The sequence below is a fragment of the Mercenaria mercenaria genome, chromosome 3 (assembly GCF_021730395.1).
Source record: "Mercenaria mercenaria strain notata chromosome 3, MADL_Memer_1, whole genome shotgun sequence".
Classification (NCBI taxonomy): domain Eukaryota; kingdom Metazoa; phylum Mollusca; class Bivalvia; order Venerida; family Veneridae; genus Mercenaria; species Mercenaria mercenaria.
In genome coordinates this window covers 91,811,355-91,832,392 of record NC_069363.1, presented here as the reverse complement: position 1 = coordinate 91,832,392, position 21,038 = coordinate 91,811,355, and the positions used below count along the sequence as shown (strand labels likewise).

The window sequence follows — 21,038 nt, the reverse complement described above, 5'->3', positions numbered from 1 at the left end:
GAGCTTACTTTGCAGGCAAAACACAAATTATACTGATTTCAGTGTGCACATATAACTGTACAGATATTTCAGATATAGAAATATACATCGCTTAGCAAAGACATGATGTCCATATGTTCTAAATCCAAATTTCATCGCACCGTCTAGGCATTCCCATTGACAATGTAACAATGTCGTTACTTACATCTGTTTTAAGATGCCGAAGGTCGCATATAAAGATCACACACAAATAACCCGTCTGCACCACTTGATGTCGCTTGTTATTTTTGTTCTTTTTTGGAGCTGAAGTTCTTTTAATATTTACTATTGCTTTTATATTTTTTAATTATATGTATTGACTACACAAATCGTCGAATGTAGTAAATGTATCATTTGCACATTCATCATAGAGGAAAGCGGTCAAAGGGTGCGCACAACCTTTATATAGGAACGGGGGATTCTGGACGTGACTGTAAATTCCACAGGCCCAATCATTTGACGCCAACAAAAAATAACAAATTCTTGTTCTCAGTATTAATCAGAGGTGTTGAATTAACGGGGTCTTAATATTGTGAAATTATTTCGTCCAAAGCCCACACAAACAAAGCGTTTTTATCTGGGCGCATCAGTATGCGCTACTTTGTAAACCAAATGACTTTTTTCACCCACGAACTCTAAGGATAATGTTTCAAGTTTGTATACAATTTTGTCCTGTCATGCGATGGCAATTTGCATCACTAATATCTTTTAACATAAGTCGTATTGTTAAACTAACGTTTTATACAAATATATATGAAAAATGAAATGCTCACCATTTAAGTATCAGTTTCAGTTTTTCGCATGTTTATTACAGTCTGACGTTAAGCCGGTGCGGTAGTGCAATAACATTGTCATGACAATAGCTCTTGCGGTTATCTAATGGGGACTTTGCGGTTCGATGTTCTTGTTGTGACCTGAAAAGTCGGCGCCTGGAGTCTGAGAAAGAAACTCAAAGAAATTATTGTCAAAATAGGGGTAGTTTTGTTCAAAATTGGATCGGATCAAGTAGATAGCAGTTTGGACTAAATAAAGGTATTTATAATCATTTTAAGTAATATACGAAATAAATTAAATAACGCGTAATACGATTGTTTACACATTTTTACATATATATTTTAATTATAAATAAAACAGCTATTTTTCGAGCATTATAGGGAAAAAAACTTTATATTAAAATTGTACGGAACAGCACAGTAGAATACGGGGATTTTTGTTGTTGTTTCAAATCGAAAAAACATTTCCTTATATTTTGTTTTATTCGCTTTCATTTTCGCATAATGCAATAAAATTAATATACAGTTTTTTTTTATAATGAAAAATCATTATGTTATACAATAATTTTACATGCTTATTTACATATCTGTTTGTCTATTTGAATGTTTGCCTCCAACAATTTTACCAAATTTTTTCCTGTAATAAAATTTTCATACCCTATTACATCCAGTTTCCATAACAAGTCGTGGGCTGAGCGCGAAACTATTGTATCTTGTTCTTTATTCATATACAGTTACAATAGTTTCGCGCTCAGCCCTCGAAGTACACTTTCTTGTAAAGTCTGAAATTACAAAGTTTATCATAAGCATATGCATTTTCCAAAGTCTTTCTCACTGTTATCTATTTTCAATCTGTGGACAGGAGAAAATCGGTATGTACATGTATGCAAATGTCAGTTGACCTCAAAGCATTTTTATTAAGTAGAGATCAATGAATATTAAATGATTTTCACAAAAAAGAATCATATCTTTCAAAATAGCACACGAGATATACTAAGATTAAGGAAATTGTATTGAAATTTATGCTATGAAGACAATGATAGACTTGTAACGTAATTTGTATCCAGTTTGAAATAATGTCTTGTTACATATTTCGGCAGTACATTTCAAAATTCAAATAAGAAGGTAATTTTGAAAATTTAAAAATGAAAAACCCTGATAGTCATACCTTTCACATACAGAAACTATAATTTATTAATCCCTGTTTTGTTTGTAGGTGAAACAAGCCTTTTTAAAAAAAATGTCTAATTAAGTTCCTAGAAGCGTAAATGAATATATTTAATTTTCATTTTTTTTGCACTTACGCATATATATTTCAGCCTCGTATATGTAAGATAACCAAATATTTACGACCAAACACTTATCCAAATTTCTTGACGGAAAGGCAATGTCAACATCTTCTAACTGAAAGTTGTATTGTATCGTTCTGGGTAATAGCTCAGAAAAAACAGTGCCCGCCATCCGCCTGCACAAGACAAGGAAATCCACCGAGAGACTAGATTCTTTCATCCCTTTTATGCCTCGTGATAACTATTTCATGTAAGATTCATCGTTATGAGAAAGTTTTTCATAAAAAATTGTGTTGATTTTCATTATGAGAGACCGCGTGCTAAGAACTAATTTTTCACAACGTAGTTGTTCTAACACGTGTATTCATACACAGTTGAATACACAGTTAGGTAAACTTAATAACAAAGTACTAATATATTTTCGCTAATTTGAAATGCTACATACTAATGGAAATTCAGAGATATCTGAAACTGTGCAAATGGATAGAAATTTAGTCGTATGAAAGTACACTAAAATTAAGCAAAATACTTTGTTTCTTAAAGTCCGAATGAAACATGCTTCAAATTCTATTCATCATATTTACCGAATTCTAAGCCTTTCGAGTTGTCCTAGAATTTGAATGTAAGGTTGTAATATGGTTAAAAAAGAAGACAACTCATATAATCTTGTATCATGCATTAAATGAAAACGAAGTTTAAATTCTAGTCACATTACTTCGACCTGTTTGATGTTCGCATTCATATATGGTAACTTCATACAATGTTTTGGATATAACGTTACACCCCACAGGTGCGAATTGACGTTTTATCTCTTAAGGTTGATCGACACCATATAGAGTCTTATGCTGCGATGAAATAAAAGTCTGCAGACTCAGAGATATGATTTTTAAGGTCACTTTCATCGGAAACTTCATCATTCGTTGATGTTGGTTCGAGCCGCTTTTGGTGTCAATACTTGCTCTTAAGCAGGGAGGCCATCCAAAGTGAGTTTAAAGTGCCGTACATACGGAGAAAATCACTTGATACATGTAACATTTCTATTCGTAATGTCCGTGTTATTGGATAGATTTTAATAAAATGAAAAGCGTCGAAGACAGAAAAACTAGTGCTTTCCTCGGCAAGAAACGTCTCTTCAAACGTCTAAATTCCAATGCATACGCTACCTACACATTTGGTTTGTGAAAAACTATTTGGTTGAAGTGTAAGAGAAAAGTATCAAGTGTGTCTGGCAGACGCTTTGTGGGTAGGACAACACCAATTTTCCTGTCTTTGACACATTTGTTTTATTTTATCAATATCTACAACTAATGGTATCCCACTAATGGGGATACCATAAGCAAAATGTTATCTGAATCGAGCGATATTCCCCGTGTGTACGATGACAAAAGTTCAAGTGGACTGGCCACCACGCATATAGGCACATGGAATCTTCCTAATCATAAAAGATGGAAAGACGTCACATGACCTAAATTGTGACGGGGTGGTTTAAAGAAAAACATTTTTTAGAGATATTTTTTGCCTTCGACACTCACAGGTGACGAATGTCTTTGAGGGAAGGTGTAAAACGATTGCTAGCAAAGAGCCCATCAAGAGAGACCAAAGTGAGCTAATAGTACAATTAAGGTATCCGATCCACAGATAGATAAAATTTCGATGCCGGGTGACCCCATGTTTTTCATTTTGGTATCATTTGAAAAAGTTACATCTGTTGAACAAGAATTAGTAAATTAGTTGACCATAAATTATATGCAAGTATCATTACAGTCATGTCTTTTTACAATCGTACTCTGTAATAACTGGATTTCTGTTGAAGTATCGTAAAAAACTAAAAGTAAAGTAAAAAAAATAAACATTTTATAACATATTTTTGTCATGTAACTTATATTTTCTTTTTCAGCAGACAATACACTTTCAAATGTTACCAAAATTATATGACCTTACCAGGCATCAATATTTGATATATTTTAATAGCACTGTTATATAGAACTTGCTTATTTGTGTGTCGGATACCTTTAAACGCATATTCAATCAATGAGTTATGTTTCTTATTATTGCTACTTTTTCTAATATGTGTCCTTTTACGTAAAAGATAAATGTCCTCATTAAATTGTAAAAGATCTGCCTATTAAACGATATAGTTGTGTTTTCAGGTAACTGATACTGCAAAATACATTGTCAAAACATGCAGCCAGCCAGACACCTCCTTCTACTAGCGTCAGCTTTTGGTAAGATGAGAATGATAATTTAAGTGCGTCGTGTAAAAAATGATCCATACAAATAGTTAAAAGATTCGGTTACAGGGTTATTATTAATGATTTATAACACCAAGGAAGTGACCGAATTTGCATCAAGCTCAACTGATACTTTTCTTCCCTGAAACATGATTCCTTCTTTTAGTTCTAAAAAATGGTCATCAAGTGTTTATGGTATTGCACAGGGTCAAGGAGCGAGACAATACTTCTATCATCAACTCGGTTACATTACATACAATGTATTTTCACTGTAATAGCCTTTAATAAATATGACAATTCTTTAAACGTCAGTAATTACCTTTCAGTTTAAAAGTTTTTCCTTTTAATTTGCATAGATTGCCTCTTGATGAGAACGTTCTAACATATTCCTGATGTAATAAACTCTGCCATTTCACGTACGTGCTAACCATACTTTTGCAAACAGATAAAACACCCTTAAAGTTCAGATGATTCATTTTGATAATTTTGCAGTACGCTCTAAATTCTACCACGGTTTACAAATTTACCTCATGACCAAAAGAATTTTTTTTTATCGTTTTGTAGTAATCTATGGAGTAACCCATGGTTGTAATGTTAACTGCGATTACCTAGGATGCGACGACCTTACTGGTGAATGTATTTCTTGTACAGACGGCTACTGGAACACGACATGTGATCAAGCCTGCCCCTTTGGATGTTTGACATGCAACAGAACAACCGGTGATTGTAATGAATGCAACTTTGGTATGTGGGGACCAAATTGTACTAATTGTACAGATGAAAACTGCTTTGAATGCGAACATACAACAGGCAGCTGTAGAGTTTGCCAAGACGGTCACCATGGTGTTAACTGCACAGAGACTTGTATAGAACACTGTTTTACATGTGATAAGGATGACGGTAATTGCACGCTCTGTGAGTCTGGATTTTGGGGAGACAATTGCTCAGAAAATTGTGAAGAAAACTGTGAATCAGACCAATGTAATATGTTCGACGGGTCTTGCTACGAATGTATCGACGGATTCTGGGGAAGCAATTGCACGATCCCGTGTAATATGTCAAACTGCAGTAATTACACGTGTACACAGTACGAAGGAAGAGAATGTTTTTCATGTCATTTAGGATACTGGGGTGAAGGTTGCAACGAAACTTGTGACACGGCTTGTCAGGACGGATGCACACAATTTGAGGGCTTTTGCAACTTCTGCAAAGAAGGATCATGGGGTGACATGTGTGAAAATGTGTGCCCTAAAGAGTGTGTATTTGCTAATTGTTCAAGAGAAACAGGTGAATGTGGCGTATGTCTTCCTGGTTTCTGGGGAATGCACTGTAATGAGACATGCAAAAGCACATGTAAAGGAGAATGTGAGCAAATGAGCGGCCACTGTATTGCTTGTTCACAAGGAAGTTGGGGAACATTATGCAATAACACATGTGCTGGTCATTGCATGTGCAATCGAGAATTTGGGGTTTGTGAAGAGTGTTTTGAGGGCTTTTGGGATTCTAATTGTAGTTCTGCTTGTGATTATGAATGTGGAAGAAGTGGTTGCCTCCGGCACTCTGGCCACTGTATAGATTGTAAGACTGGCCTGTATGGAATCCATTGTCAAAACAGTTGCGATGCTAAGTGTCTTGCTGGGTGCAATCGGATCACAGGTGTTTGCGATATGTGTCCAGCTGGACACTGGGGAAGTTTATGTGACAAAAGTTGCTCTCTTAACTGCAGTCAATCTTGTGATCAAGAAACTGGTAACTGTGATGTTTGTAGAAGTGGTACTTGGGGAACAGACTGTGATCGTGTTTGTCAGGGATGTGAATGCGATAAAAATACTGGTACTTGTATGAAATGTGAAACTGGATACTGGGGTATCGGATGTTGGGAAAAATGCGGACAATATTGTGATGAATGTGATATAAACAATGGGAAATGCAGAAAGTGCAGTACTGGATTGTGGGGAGAAACTTGTGAAAGCGTTTGTCCAGATAATTGTCAAAATGGATGTGATATGTTTGGAAAGTGTTCAAGTTGCACTGAAGGGTTCTGGTGGGATGACTGTTCTGAAGTTTGTTTGGAAGGATGCAGAGCCTGTGATTTATATAATGGTAACTGCATCAAATGCATGGAAGGTATGTGGGGTGAAGACTGTTCAGGAAAATGTTTATTCTCAGGTGATGCTCTTTCAAATTGTGTTCAGACCGAGTGTGATATGGACAAAGGTATTATATGTACAAAATGCATAACGGGTTACTGGGGTATCAGCTGTAGTGAAACGTGTGATGTAAGTGGTTGCAAAGGGAGCCAGTGCGATCAAAGTAATGGACTGTGTTTGGAATGCAAGGCAGGATTATGGGGAAGTAGCTGTGATCAAGAATGCCTAAATGGGAACTGTTCAGTGTGCTCCAGATCGACTGGTCTCTGTATGGAATGCAAACCTGGCCATTTCGATAAAGCTTGCAACAATACCTGCGATACTGAATTTTGTCAAGGTACCACATGTAACAAATGGACTGGTGAGTGCAATGAATGCATCACAGGCCACTGGGGATTAAACTGCGAAAAGTTGTGCAACTCTTCCTGTATTGAATGCTCGAAATTTAGTGGAAACTGTATCACTTGTAAGACAAACTATTGGGGAGACGGATGCGATCTCGAATGTCCTCCTGATTGCTGGGGAGGTTGCGATAAGTGGACAGGTCAATGTAATAGTTGCTGGGAGAGGAATTGGGGGTATCACTGCAATCAAACATGCACTGAAGAAAACTGTAAGATCTGCGACCAATTTAATGGTCACTGTCAAGCCTGTAAACAGGGTTTTTGGGGCATCACGTGTGAGGATAGATGTACAGACAAGTCTTGCCTGGCATGCACACGTACAAATGGTGTATGCGAAATCTGCCGTTCTGGTTTCTGGGGAGAGAGTTGCCAGAAAGAATGTCACTCGTCATGTGAGTGCTGCAATAAAGACGATGGCGCATGTCTGCCATGTTCATTCAAGAAAGAAGTTGGTAAGTAGTTATTTATAACAAGATCAATTGATAACACGCTGATAACTTATTCTTAATGTTTTTAAAATGAACCGTAATATCTATTATTTCAAACAATAAGATATGCATTAAATATTAAAGTAATATTGTAACATATTGCTATTTAACAACAGTACATTTATATATGCTTTGATTTTAATATTTGTTAAAACAGAAACATATTTTTCAGATGAAGAGGAGTTGCTTGATTATGTAACTTTAGCTTCTGTTGTTGGTGTTTCTGTCGGACTTGTCCTTGGAGTTGCATTTCTGATCATATTGTGTCGATGTTTGTATGCAAGAATGTAAGTTACCTTCCTTGAATCTGAATTACGATTAAAACAAACCTTGCGCAATTACAAAAGAAAAGAATTCAGTAAAAACAAATCAGTATATAAACAATTCTATTTCATTATGCATGGTATTATTATTATATCTAACGTATTTTTGGTTTGTAACTTTTGATTTTGATATTTTCTTGAGACATCTAAATGACCTGGTTTAGTTTAGAATTGGATGATTCGCGGTCTTCATGTTGCAAAACCAAAATGTTATATTAAAACATGTAATCTGAGTATAAAGCTAAATAAAAATAACCTCTAAATATTAGATAAAGTAAGGAATGTGATCACTTCGCGTAAGGTGGTGTCGATATTCAAGGATGCCCAAAAAATACAGTTGAGAACGTGATCACTGCGTGGTATATCGTGTAGACATTAATGATGCAAAAATAAAGTAAAGTTGACCACTCTGCGTTAGTTCGTGTAGAAATTCAAAGGTGCAAAAATAAGGAACATGACCCCTGCAAGTTAGTTTGTGTAGACAATCAAGGATGCAAAAATAAAGAACGTGATCACCGCGTGTTAAATCGTCTTACCACACCATGTAAGTTCGTTTCGAAATTCTGTAAGATGTAAAAATAAAGTAAAGAACATAACCATGACGCGTTAGTTTGTGTAGAAATTCAAGGATGCAAAAATAAAGTAAAGAACATGATGAAAAATAAAGAACGTAATCAATGCAACCTGGTCGTGTAGAAATACAAGGATAGGAAACTAGAGTAAAGACTACCAAAGAAAGTAAAAACGTGAAAAAACAACAGCATAGTAGTATACGAATAGTTCTGATTTGTAAACAGACAGAATCGTTACTAGTAAGAAACATCGTGGAATTTATTAAATCTAGAAAAGGGTGTGTCTGTTTCATATGACTTCCGTCAGCTAAACATTTAGCACTTAATTATTACTCAAAGTTTTAACAAATAACTTTCGATTCCTCCGTAGAAAATCACCCAGACCAGTTGGCAGACGGGGATTGCCATCCGTCCAGTCTTTAAATAAGGGGATGATACTCGAACCGGAAAAGCGTTATAGTGAGGTTATCCCTGCAGGCGAAAATGGATATGCTCGAGTTACAAAACAGGAGTATGTGGACGAAAATACGTACTATAATATGGAGTTTGAAGGTATAAATGTAGTTTTTACGTCAGAAGTAGACTGTGTTTTTTTTCTTTTCTCTTTAAAAAAAAACAAAACAAAAAACAGGGAACAGAAACGTGACAGATGCATGTAAAATTGGTGCATATCTAATACGCATACCATTGTTCAGAATATAACGTTGTATAGCTAATAATTATATATGGTAACTTACAGTGGTAGTTGACAATAAGGAAGAAAACAATGTGAAATCTGGTGAGGATACCGATACAGACGATGATTATATTAAACCGCCACCAAAACAAACGATGCAGAAATTGAATGGTACGTGTAATTTGTAAATGACTGACTGTGTGTCTTTAGAATATATTAGTTTTTCGTGTTAGCCGATTCAATAGGGTTATATGCCTTGTTGCCTATATTTGATATGACTGACGTGTGTTTGTTGTCGCTTGTTTTTGTTTAATAGTGTCTTGCTTTAATAATGTAGAATAATGTGTTTTCTTTCATATATTCAATGTTGATGCATTTTAAAGAGCTCTGACTACTGTTCCTTTCCGAAAGTGAGTTTGAGAAAAAACTTGGATGTTTTCTTTTGCGCTGACTTCTTGGGTTATACCTTACATTTTTATTATGTAACTTGTCGGTATCTATATTGATTGTACTTTGAATTCTATCACCAAATCGTGTGATATATTGGTAAAACTTGGTTGCCATATAAATTTTACGAAGGATAGATGGTACCGGGTGTGTTAAGGCTTGCATACCGGAATGGGAATTTAAACCCGGAGTGAAGGATGTCTCGCGCGCGGCGAAGGCGTCATAATGACCTGCGTGACTTAAACGAAACAGTTATTTAAAGAAAGTCTTACGTTTATTATAATTCTCCTAATGTTAATTTTGTAGAAAAGAGAATTTGTCGCAGGTCGTAGATGCGGATGGGAATATCTGGATCTCTTGAGAAAACTATTCACGATCCACACATGCAAAGGATGTTAACAATACCTACACTATATCATGCCAACCTGTTTAATGAGTCATATAATAGTTATATCCTATGTTAAAATAGTTGATTACAGCTTTGCATTTGGTTTCAAACATTTTTCTTTCCATCAGAATAAACAAGAACCTATAATTTCAAATACAATTTCAGGTGATGCAATACCTATGCCAAACTCAAATACAAACAATAACGATGTGGTAATATCCGGATATTTCGAACCTATAGAAGTGTTTCAACAGTTAAAGAAAAGTGAAAACAAAATTGATGGAAACAACGAGGCAGGAAAAGAAGTTAGCAATGCCAAAGAAGGTGAAATAGGTAATTTCTGCAAAACAGTAAAATTTGTTAGTCTAAAATGTTTATAATACACTTTTAATGCCAGTTTAACATTTATTCAACCAAGGTAAAACAGAGACATTAAAACGGGGAGTTTGTTTAATTCATTCTTTTTCTATTTCCATGTAATACATGTACCATCATAGTTTAATAAACTCAGGAAATGTTAGTACCCATTCTTAATGAAATAGTGCTCGAGTCCGACATATTGCTGTCTACAGAATACTGTGCACTGACTGAATGGCATAGGCGGACGTCATGTAAAGAGTTGTTAAAAGTGAGAAAGATCTCACTAAGGTTAAAAAGAGTAAAACGACTACAGTGTTATGGTTAAAAGCAAAATAATTATTCTAAAATGTTATTTTCAGTAAATCGTTTGTTATTTTAAAGAAACTTGCGAAGTCGTAAGCTTAAGCCTAAGATTTTGAATGTTGATAAATGTGGGACCTGAAATTTTAATGGATTGTTTAATGCTGTTTAATGGTCCCTGCATTTAGGGGTAAAAATCATGTTTCAACGGGGAACAACGGGTAATGCGTTTATTTTGTATGCAAACAAGTGGTGTGTTTCAAGTATGCGGAAGCATAATCTTTATTTCTTTTAATGGTTGTAGCTATGGTTCATTTAATAAACGTTTGCATGACTGTAAATAGTTTACAGTATGAACATTATTTACAGGTCGTGTAAATCTTCAAGATGATAGACCGACACAAAATAAGTTGGAGACAAATGGTCCGGGAATGTACACAAATGTTGAAATAAACAGATCAGAATCAGGTAAACATTAATTATCGTATCATTTTAGTTCCTTTAGTAGGCTTCGATCTGTAAAACAAATAAGTGAATATTATATTGTTCATTACAGAACATACATTTTTACTTAATGTTTATTTTCACAATTCTGACGTTTTAATGAAACGTATCTTGTTCTAGCCGCATCTATATAACCTTTTTTAAAATCTTTTAGCTCCATCGGTCATAATACCGGCCCGTAAAGATCAAGAGACTGAAACATACTCAAACATTTCTCCGGTGAAGACAGACAAACGTTTCCAGTTTGCACCAGCGGCCTATGAAGAGCTTCAGTTTGGCACAAGCTCGGGATACACCGAGATAGTAGAACTTCCTTAAAGAATAGCACTATTCCTGAAAAAAATAATATTGTCTCTGGTACAAGTTTTCAGTGCTGTCAAATTTACCGACTTCGATATTCTTAGAAATAAATGAAATCCTGAGTTACAGTTACAAGAATTCGACAAAAACCTTTAGTATATTTCCAGCATCTGATTCGTTAGTTTAAAGTGAATCTCTGGCATTTTGTTGTGTTCTCAGATTGGTTTGAATATAACGAACAACATGATAGCCGCAATAATTTCAGTCGGTGAGTTGCCAACCGTACAGTTTGGGGAAGTTCAAGATACACGTTTATTTCTATATACTTAATATATTAATTTATTTTAATATGTATAGTAATGTGTAGTATACTTTATTCGCGAGTGTAATTGTGTATTTTTTGTTTATTGCCATAATCTGGTCACCACATGAGTGATTTCTAATGCAAATGTGTTTTTATTTGGAACAAGGACATCGAATGACGAAATGGGTGTGTGTGTGTGTGTGTGTGTGTATATATATATAATTGTAAATATGACTACAAAACGCTGAAGACTTGTACAGATCATATATTCGGTATTAGTTTTGTTTTGTAGTTACGTAATTTGATTTGTTTTTCAGTGAAATATATTTTTATAGGACTTTTTGTATGATGATTTTATACATTTAACTTAAACATACGATTGAATTTTGCACACGAGAAATAACAAATGATGCATCTGCAAAAAATGACGTTACTGCTTACCTCCCTTTATCTTTGGACTTTCATGGGATATAACTCCTACGAGAATATTTGATGTTTTGTAAATCATTGCTATATGAATATATATTTATTTAATATAAGGTTTTCTTGCTTTCATTTGCTAAAATTTGGTTATAATGTTTGAATTTCTTTATTCACCCAGATATTCATATCAAGTGTATATCTGAATCTGAGAAACAATGGGTTCGTAATGGCAATTTCCAATTTCAGTGCGATTACAATTTCTTGTATGGCGTTCTTCAATAATGTGGCTCAAACCAGCACTTGGCTTTACGTTCATGCTTGAAGAATGGCTGAAAGCATGTACAGAAAATACGTAATCCAGTCCACTACCGTAAACCAGTATCAAATATTTACAGAACTCCGTGCTGACTTTTATTTCTTTCATCATTTTTAAAAGGTCTCGGGCGTTTATACTTCGCCCGAATCACAATTTCTTTGATTTACAGAAACACTTTGCAAGCATGAACTTTTGAAGAGATATATTCAAAACTGGCACTATATTTTATATTTATATCATACCACTTTAAAGAAATTTTGAGACGATTTCATTGTGTGTTTTGGGTGTAGAGCCGTTTTTCAACACTATTTCAGATATATAACTTCAGAAACTACGTATTTTATGAAATCGTCACGGAGAACATACACCTCACCCGGGGATCGAACATACGACCCCTTGATCCGTACATCTGTGCTCTCCCTAAGCAGGAGGGTATGACAAGACGATTTTATCTTCATGAAAAAAGGTGAACGAGTCACTGTCAGAGTTTTTGTCGTTATGGATAGTGTATGAAAAACAAAACATAATGTGTTGTAAAATAAAACAAAATGTGTTGTAAAATAAAACATAATGTGTTGTAAAACATGATTTTACTTTATATCATTTATAGATCCTACACTATTTGTGAAATGTCTTTTGGGATGTCTGTTTTGGTGAAAGCTGTACCATTAGATAACAGTAACTTTGTCAGTCAAAATCTAGCTCAACAGTTGTTTAAAAACGTTTCCTGATCTAATCATGCTTATAAAATGATTTGCATTCAAAATTTACGCAAAGTTCTGAATTCTTCTTCGAAGAAATTGCAATTAGATCGTACTTTAACGATTACCGCAAATTGAAAACCTATAAAATTGACACTTCCGATCACGATTTGACAATGTTCGTGACAAATCTTAATCAATTTTTGTATTTAACTATAATGATGCTTTCATTTTTAACTGTGGTAGATATTATCAATAAAGTCGTTAATCTTTATAATCAATTTACGTCATATTAGTGTGAAAAATTGACAGATATTGGTGATAGCCTTTAATGTGTAAAACAGTACCATAAAGTATTTGAGCCGTTATCTATACCTATTTAATTTAGTTTCAGTCTCAAATTGAGATGACGTCATTTACAGTACCACGGGTGCAGTAACATGCACTGAAATATTTTTAAATTCATATAAATTAATATTGGTATGCTATTACTCGAATAAAATTCATATATTTAAATGTGTTCTGAAAATGACCACATTTAACAATAACAATATTTCACACATTATTCTAAACAACTGGATTCATTGACATCTTTTAAACGACCAGTTTACTCTTAAAGGGCATTGCCCGATGAAATGTTCACCAACTACAGGGAAAATACAATCAAAGATTAATTAGACATCAATACCAGGGTAGTAAAATTGGAGTAACATACCTAAGGTGAAGTTTCCCACTGCGCAGAATGGCGTCTTTGCCCCGGACATTGTCACAATGACGGAGTTGTCGATTACGGTGAAGTTACGAAGACACATGTAAATTTCATGCAATTAGGCTGCGACGTATCAAGAAGTGGACGGAGCAATTAAAAAAAAACTGTGTACATATTATTTAGGGAAATATGAAACACTTTAATTATAATTACCTAGACAGTAAGAAAATGTTATAAAAAAGTTTTCAAATGTAGTCAAAACGGAACTGAAAGTAATATGCTGAACTATACCCTTATATTTATATGAATTTGAAAGAAAGGTTCCCATCAACGAAAAGAAAAGAAAATATGTATTAATACATGCAGTTTGATTAGTTCTGCTCAACCCGGGGCTAGGGAGTGTGGGCGGGTAGCATGCATTTCCACCATCCTTCATGAACAGGTTCAATTAAACAGAGCCAGACACATTTTCTTTTTTTGTCATTTTGGCTATCTTTGGAGTTTCCTCTTTTTCTATTCACGTAAAAGTGATAATATATTACGCTGATGATAGAACTGTAATTTAACCCATACCAAGAAGCAAATAAGTTGTATTTAGCAACGGGTCTTTATAACTACCAGTATCAAAGAATGCAAACACTCGTATCTTAGTAATTACCAAACGATAGTTTGAAGATTAACGAGTCATTAGGGGTTTTGACAATCATGAGAATTTCGTCTTTGCGTCAGTGTTTACTACTCTTGGTATCAAAAAACCAACGTGTGGGGGAAATTATCAATTTCAATCACAATGTATTTTCATTTTAATCGTATAAATTAAGATAAAGAATGTTTGTAAAATCGGCCTATATAAAGGCGGAAGGAGGGAATGAGCGTTCGATTTTCTCTGAATACACTTTTATTTTATCTTTGATCATCACGGAAGCCGACAATGTAAGTTTAAAGACGTTTTATTGAAGGCAGATACGTTAATCCCTCATGACGCAGATCCATGTTATTTTCATACTGTACCATTTCATTCAGTTCATTAAAGAAATAAAATCAATTCACCTTATTGTTCATGTACTTGGTATGCGAGGCGATATGGAACAAAATATGTGTAAAACGATGAAACATGCGACTGATTCTAACAATCTTACTGATGCAGCGTGAAGAATAGTGAAAATTCAAAACAAAAGCTGTTTTTTTTCTGCAGTAATTTTTAGTAATATTTCAACTTGCTATACCCAACGCAGAATAGCAAAATAAACAAAATTCAATGAAACATGAAATGCAGTTTTGCTAGAATTACATTTTGAAGGCCCACTACAAAAAATAGTCCTTACCTGTCTTATTTTCCTTTCCTCGTGCCCTTTCTTAATAGCATCGTGTTTTCTTTTACTCTACTACGTTTAAGTATGTTTTTGTAGCACGAAACATGCATGCTCATATTGCATCCGAAATAAAAATGGCGGCTATGAACTTTAAGTCTTGGAAAATGACACAGAAAGAAGTGAAAAGGAGTTAATTTTGTGGCTTTCAGTTAATAAATGGTTACTTTCTTACATACAAGCTTTTTTTCACTTTATCTTTGAATATAGAAATATAGCTCTTGATGGGAATATAAGTCTCTAAGTATCTGATATTCCAGAAAATGTCGAAATAGCGTTATAAAGTAAATGGTTTGTATATGACAAAAAGACTAGCCTGTTGGTGTTCATTGAATCTTGTCAGATATTCAGCATTGTAGTTCTTCTGTAGATCTACTTTTCAGTTCTGTAGTTGTTTAAGGAAATCATAAATTCTGTGAAAAATCTTTTGGAAGCATAGAACACAACCCAAAAACATAATAGCAGGCTCCATTTGAGTCTGCGAAACACCTCTCACGCCCCAAACACCGACCCAAGTAGAATTCTACTATAGTAAAAATGAATGTACTCCACGATCCCGAAGTCAATGTAATCAGGACGAAAGAAATGAAGGGAAAGAATTACACAACTAAATCTCCTTAAGGAGAATTATAAAGTTAATATTGATCTTGTTTTGAAAGACTTTATTTTGAAACCGGAAGATATCATAAAAATGCACTAGAATTAAGACATATTAAGTATTAGTTGTGTGTGTATATATAGACATTTAATAAAGATTACTGATTCTTTTCTGTAATGGTTTTTAAAAATGGTATAAATAGTTAATTTTTTCGCGTTCCTTGGTTGAAAGGTCAAAAAGAAGGTATTAGAACTTCAACTAACAAAGACGTTTATGTAAAGCAAATGATAGAAGTCGTAAGCAATGTAAGATAGTTTGAAGCCGTCCTCAGTGATGAAAGCTACGAAAAGATCCCTCGGAAGCATTGAACGCAACCAAGCAACATAATAGCAGACTCGGTTTGAATGAGTCTGTTCATGAGAGGTAATGAAATGTACAACACCCGTCACTTTCCTCTAGCACCGGCTTAAGCGAAAATCCATTATAGTACAAATGAACGTACACAATTATCCTAAAGGAACACTGAATCCAAATAAGGGGAGACATTTTATAGCCGCCACACGGCACTTAAAGGGCTACTGTTGTGATAATTAATGAAATCTATAAAAAAATATCCTATGAAAGTATAGAACGCAACCAAGCAACATAATAGCAGACTTGGTTCGACTGAGTGTAAGTCAAACTAGGTGGACTTGAAACAATGTACCGGTATAAAATTATGAAGAAAATGGTCGTTTTTTTAGATAATGCATCGACGGTTCGTACGAAAAAAAAAACAAAGACAAATATCAAAAGGGAATGCCACGTACCAAAATCGCAGCCTCCCCAAAACGAACCTACAGCACGCAGACGTGCACACCACACACACACACACACACACACACACACACACACATACACGTGCACACACACAAAGCCAACACACGAGGACAAAACGAACAAACAAAGGAACACACACACATACACAAATCCTACACAAGAGGACAAAACGAACAAACAAAGGAACACAGTGGGGCACCGCCTTGGAACGGTCAATGGCAAAAACACCACTGGGGAGCTTAAACCGGTTTATGGTGCACACCCAACCTCACTCTTACCCCCACCATGTTCCAAAGACACGGGACAGTGTAAATAAAAGTAATCCCCTCGAAGCCTTATTTAATCATCGGAACAAAATTACTAAAAGATAATGGGTAAGTTTATTGAAGAGAAGCCCGCAAAGCTATAATAAATGAAAAAAAATCTGTTGTACTTGACCTTTACATCCGTAATATCTTGACCTTGATACTGGAGCGTGCCATTGTCTTTGAGAAATCATTGACGACTTCATTATTTTCAAGAAATACTACTTGTCAGTAATTTAGCACCGACTGTAACTCAAAGGTATCGTGGAATCTTAATATTTGCTGATTTGACGCGATATTTTACGAACAACACTTTTCTGAAAGGCTATAGGTATACTTTTGCCCAACCAACTATTGGTGCCCAACTACTAGGTGGAAAGGCCTTTGAGACTAGGTTTATGAAAAACTGAGCACAGCCTTGCATTTACTATTTCATTCAACCCGTTTAATAAATTCAATAGGGAAAGATACTCCAGTATATACAAAATTATTCGGGAAAAAGAAAGAAGTAAGAAGAATAAGAAGAAGAAGAAAGAGAAGAAATAAGACTAAGAAAAAGAAACAAAAACAAAATAGTAAAGTAAAGGGGCATAAAGAAAAAAAAGATGAAAAACAATTTGTTTTTATCCTAGTCATATTAGTCGAAACATACATTTATCCACATCAGGTCAGGAATGTAGGACAATTTCGAAGATGGCATACTTTTTTCAACCTTACAAAAATGAGATCATGAGGCTTCGATTAGCTATTGATTGTAATAAAAGTAATAAAACTATGATAAATAAATTAACTGAATGAGTCTGTGTACTTTGCCAAGTTCTACCCAACTAGTACTTCAGATATAACTAAGAGTACTTGACAATGTTAGTGTATTTTTTGTAATCAATTCGTTGTATCTTGTGTACTTTTATATCGTGTGACAATTTTCAGATGATCCTATATTTCAGTTTAGTTCACAACTCTTGTGACTTTCTCTTGTTCTAATAACCTCGGAAAGCATATGTCGGACAAAAACAATACTTAGGAATGATTAAATGATTTGAGCCGTGCCATGAGAAAACCAACATAGTGGGTTTGCGACCAGCATGGATCTAGACAGCCTGTGCATCCGCGCAGTCTGGTCAGGATCCATGCTGTTCGCTTTCAAAGCCTATAGCAATTAGAGAAACTGCTAGCGAACAGCATGGATCCTGACCAGACTGCGCGGATGCGCAGGCTGGTCTGGATCTATGCTGGTCGCAAACCCACTATGTTGGTTTTCTCATGGCACGGCTCATTTTTGTCCATCGGCAACAAAGCCATTAATGTATTTGCCTTAAACATCACAATTAGACCAGGACATTCTTCAGCCAAGTGAAGGTATGCGGCTAGTGTATTGTTTCTTTAGTGGTTCACTTTATATACATGTACATTAGTAGAATATACATGTCCTAAAGTTATAAAACACAAATGCTTTATATACCAATTAAGCAATATTGGAAACTTTACAAATACGGAATTCTAAACTGTTTTAGCCTTTAGTTGTGAGGTGCGTTTGTAGTTTGGCCCATCATTTTCTGTATAAACATGACATGGTAGAAAAAGGCAATTCTACATTACTGTTTATTATCATTTTTAATTCTTTAAATTCTGGGGAATGAAAGGAACGGTTATTAATGATTCTACAACGCGATTGTTTTAAAATCTAGCTCCGTACTTCGGTTTTAGACATAAAACATTAAACATCAACAAAAAGCGGCCAGACGCTCGCTTGTCAATCATCCACATTTTTTTCAAGTGAAATTAGAGAAATACAGTGGTGGTTGGGAGACACATCACACCACTGGTAGCATCTATGTTCGCACTGAATACATATTCTAACGAAATTGGACTTTAACATTCCAATAATGGATGAATGCCAGAGTCAAAGTGAGACCGGAGTTAGTAATTTGGCATAAAATTTGGTGATTTGGCAAATTCCACTATAATTAGCCATGGAAAGCGACAGGTGCATAGGACCGAGAGTCACTGTATTTATGAGTCCTATATGTATCTAGCCAATAGTCCATAGTGTTTCAAGAAAATAAGCAAAACACAATTATATGGATATTTCAACACTGGACCCACAGTCAAATGATGACATCGCGAATCGCAACTCCCCTGCCACTTAAGAAGATGGCACATTTTCAACCACTCAAATATGACTTTTGCATGTATTTAAACCATTACGGAATGAACTGTAACCTAAGTGGTTTTTATTCATTTCTGAGTACTAAATTCGGCCTAGCGAGTCCCAAAATGGCAGTAGGTGGCCATATAATAATGAAGCTAAGGACCCCCAGCCAGTACGATTCGTATCATAAAACGGCCAAAAGAAGAAATTAGTGCCTAGATAATGACTATTCATGCCATTTTGTTTAAAAGCAACACCTGTGTCTATATCTAGCAATGCCATTAAGCTATATAATGGCTGGGGTGGCCCCAATGATGGATGGGTGGCCTTTAAGGGGTGTCCGATAGGATAAGTACGGTAATCTGCATTTGTATACCAAAATTATGTTAAAAGTACATGGTTTTTAACATTTGAAAGGCTTTAAAATGTAAATATCGTGTGAAATTAACTTTAAAGGCAGTAAATAGTTTTTCGGGGTTACTTTGATTCAGAATGCAAATTTTGGCTGATTTTTGCGTGGAGGGGTGGGCACTTTAGTTGGCTTATTCACCGGCTATCTTGCAAGGTACGGCAATACTTTTTGTTCAGTTGGTATCACTATAAGTGTCTTAGGATTCAGGACAGGCTACATTTTATTTTATTTAAACATCTGAAAAACTTAAGGTGGCAGGGGAGCGGTTTCGTAGTTTGGCCCCGGTCGATTTTCTGTATAAACAGGACAGGGTAGATATAAAGGCATATCTATCTTACTGGTTATTTATCATTATTAATTCTTTAATATATCTGGGGAATGAGGAACGGTTAATGATTCTACACGGCGGGTGTTTTAAAATTCCTAGCTCCGTACTTCCGGTTGAGGCTAAAACATAAACATCAGAACAAAAAGTCGGCCAGACGCTCGGCTGTCATCCATCCACATTTTTTTCAAGTGAAAATTAGGGAAATAAAGTGGTGGTTGGGAGACACATTCCACACCACCTGGGTATGCATCTATGTTCGCACTATACATATATGCTACGAAATTGGATTTAAAAATACAAAATGGATGAATGGCAGAGTTCAAAGTGAGGCCCGGTTAGGCTAATTTTGGTCTATAAAATTTGGGTGATTTGGCCAATTTTCACTACATCTGGCATGGAAAGCGACAGGTGCATAGGACCGGAGAGTCGTCTTTATGTAGTCTATAGTATCTGCAATAGTCCATAGTAGTTTCAAAGAAAAATAAGCAAAAACGAGATTTCTATGGATATTTCAACACTGGTACCCACACGTCAATGTGGAATTCGCAAATCTGCACTCCCCTGCCACCTTTAAGTTGATGTAATGTGCTTAGTGTAAATTTTCATTCTCATTTTTTAATTATGTATTTCATATATAATTGCAATAGATATATCGAATTGTTAGCGAGAAAAAGGCAAAACTTTCTACAGAGGTTTCTGTATTTAGAAATATATATTTTTTCCCCAGTATAGTACAACTTTCTATTGTCCATGAGCAATTTTATACAGAGAGCCAATCTTCTATTTCAAAAATACTTATCATTATGTTCATAATTATTGTTTATGTAAAATAGATACTTTCTCGGTGTATTGACGAACATCAAAAGCATGTACATACAAAATGAAAACAATTTTAGATAGAACGGCAAAACATAGAAATGCTGCTATTGTTCAAATCAAATATGCCCTGCTTTTTTTTCGTTCCCGAATTGCTTAGAAATGTATTCCAGACACGCAGTTCTAACACACCCCATGCACATTATTTTGCAAAAGAAGTACGATTTTCTAAACGAAATGGACTATTGACATTCGCAATATATGTAATTAAGACCATTGACAGTCAAAATATAGGTAATAAAGACCATGGGCAACAGTCACAACATATGTAATTAAGACCATGGACAGTCAAAATATAGGTAATTAAGACCATGGACAACAGTCACAACATATGTAATTAAGACCATGGAAAGTCAAAATATAGGTAATTAAGACCAGAGACAACAGTCACAACATATGTAATTAAGATCATGGACAGTCGCAATATATGTGATTAAGACCACTGACAGTCACAATATGTGTAATTAAGACCATTGGCAAACACTATATATATAAATAAGAG

General features: G+C 35.0%; 1 protein-coding gene across 3 annotated transcripts; it reads left to right on the top strand.

Annotated features, from left to right (window-relative positions):
- Window positions 1–787: 787 nt before the first annotated feature.
- On the top strand, window positions 788–12,854 carry LOC123524050 (multiple epidermal growth factor-like domains protein 6). Of its 3 annotated transcripts, XM_045301927.2 has the most exons (10): window positions 806–1,050; window positions 2,111–2,330; window positions 4,231–4,305; window positions 4,876–7,317; window positions 7,526–7,640; window positions 8,619–8,800; window positions 8,988–9,095; window positions 9,925–10,092; window positions 10,789–10,887; window positions 11,078–12,854. In XM_045301927.2, the coding sequence occupies exons 3-10, from the start codon at window positions 4,263–4,265 to the stop codon at window positions 11,239–11,241; spliced, it is 3,321 nt and encodes a 1,106-aa protein (XP_045157862.2). In that variant the 5' UTR covers window positions 806–1,050; window positions 2,111–2,330; window positions 4,231–4,262; the 3' UTR covers window positions 11,242–12,854. The 3 variants fall into 3 exon arrangements, with proteins under 3 accessions (XP_045157863.2, XP_045157862.2, XP_045157861.2); XM_045301926.2 differs by lacking the exon at window positions 2,111–2,330 and having other exon boundaries at window positions 807–1,050; XM_045301928.2 differs by lacking the exons at window positions 2,111–2,330; window positions 8,988–9,095 and having other exon boundaries at window positions 788–1,050.
- The last annotated feature ends 8,184 nt before the right edge of the window (window positions 12,855–21,038 follow it).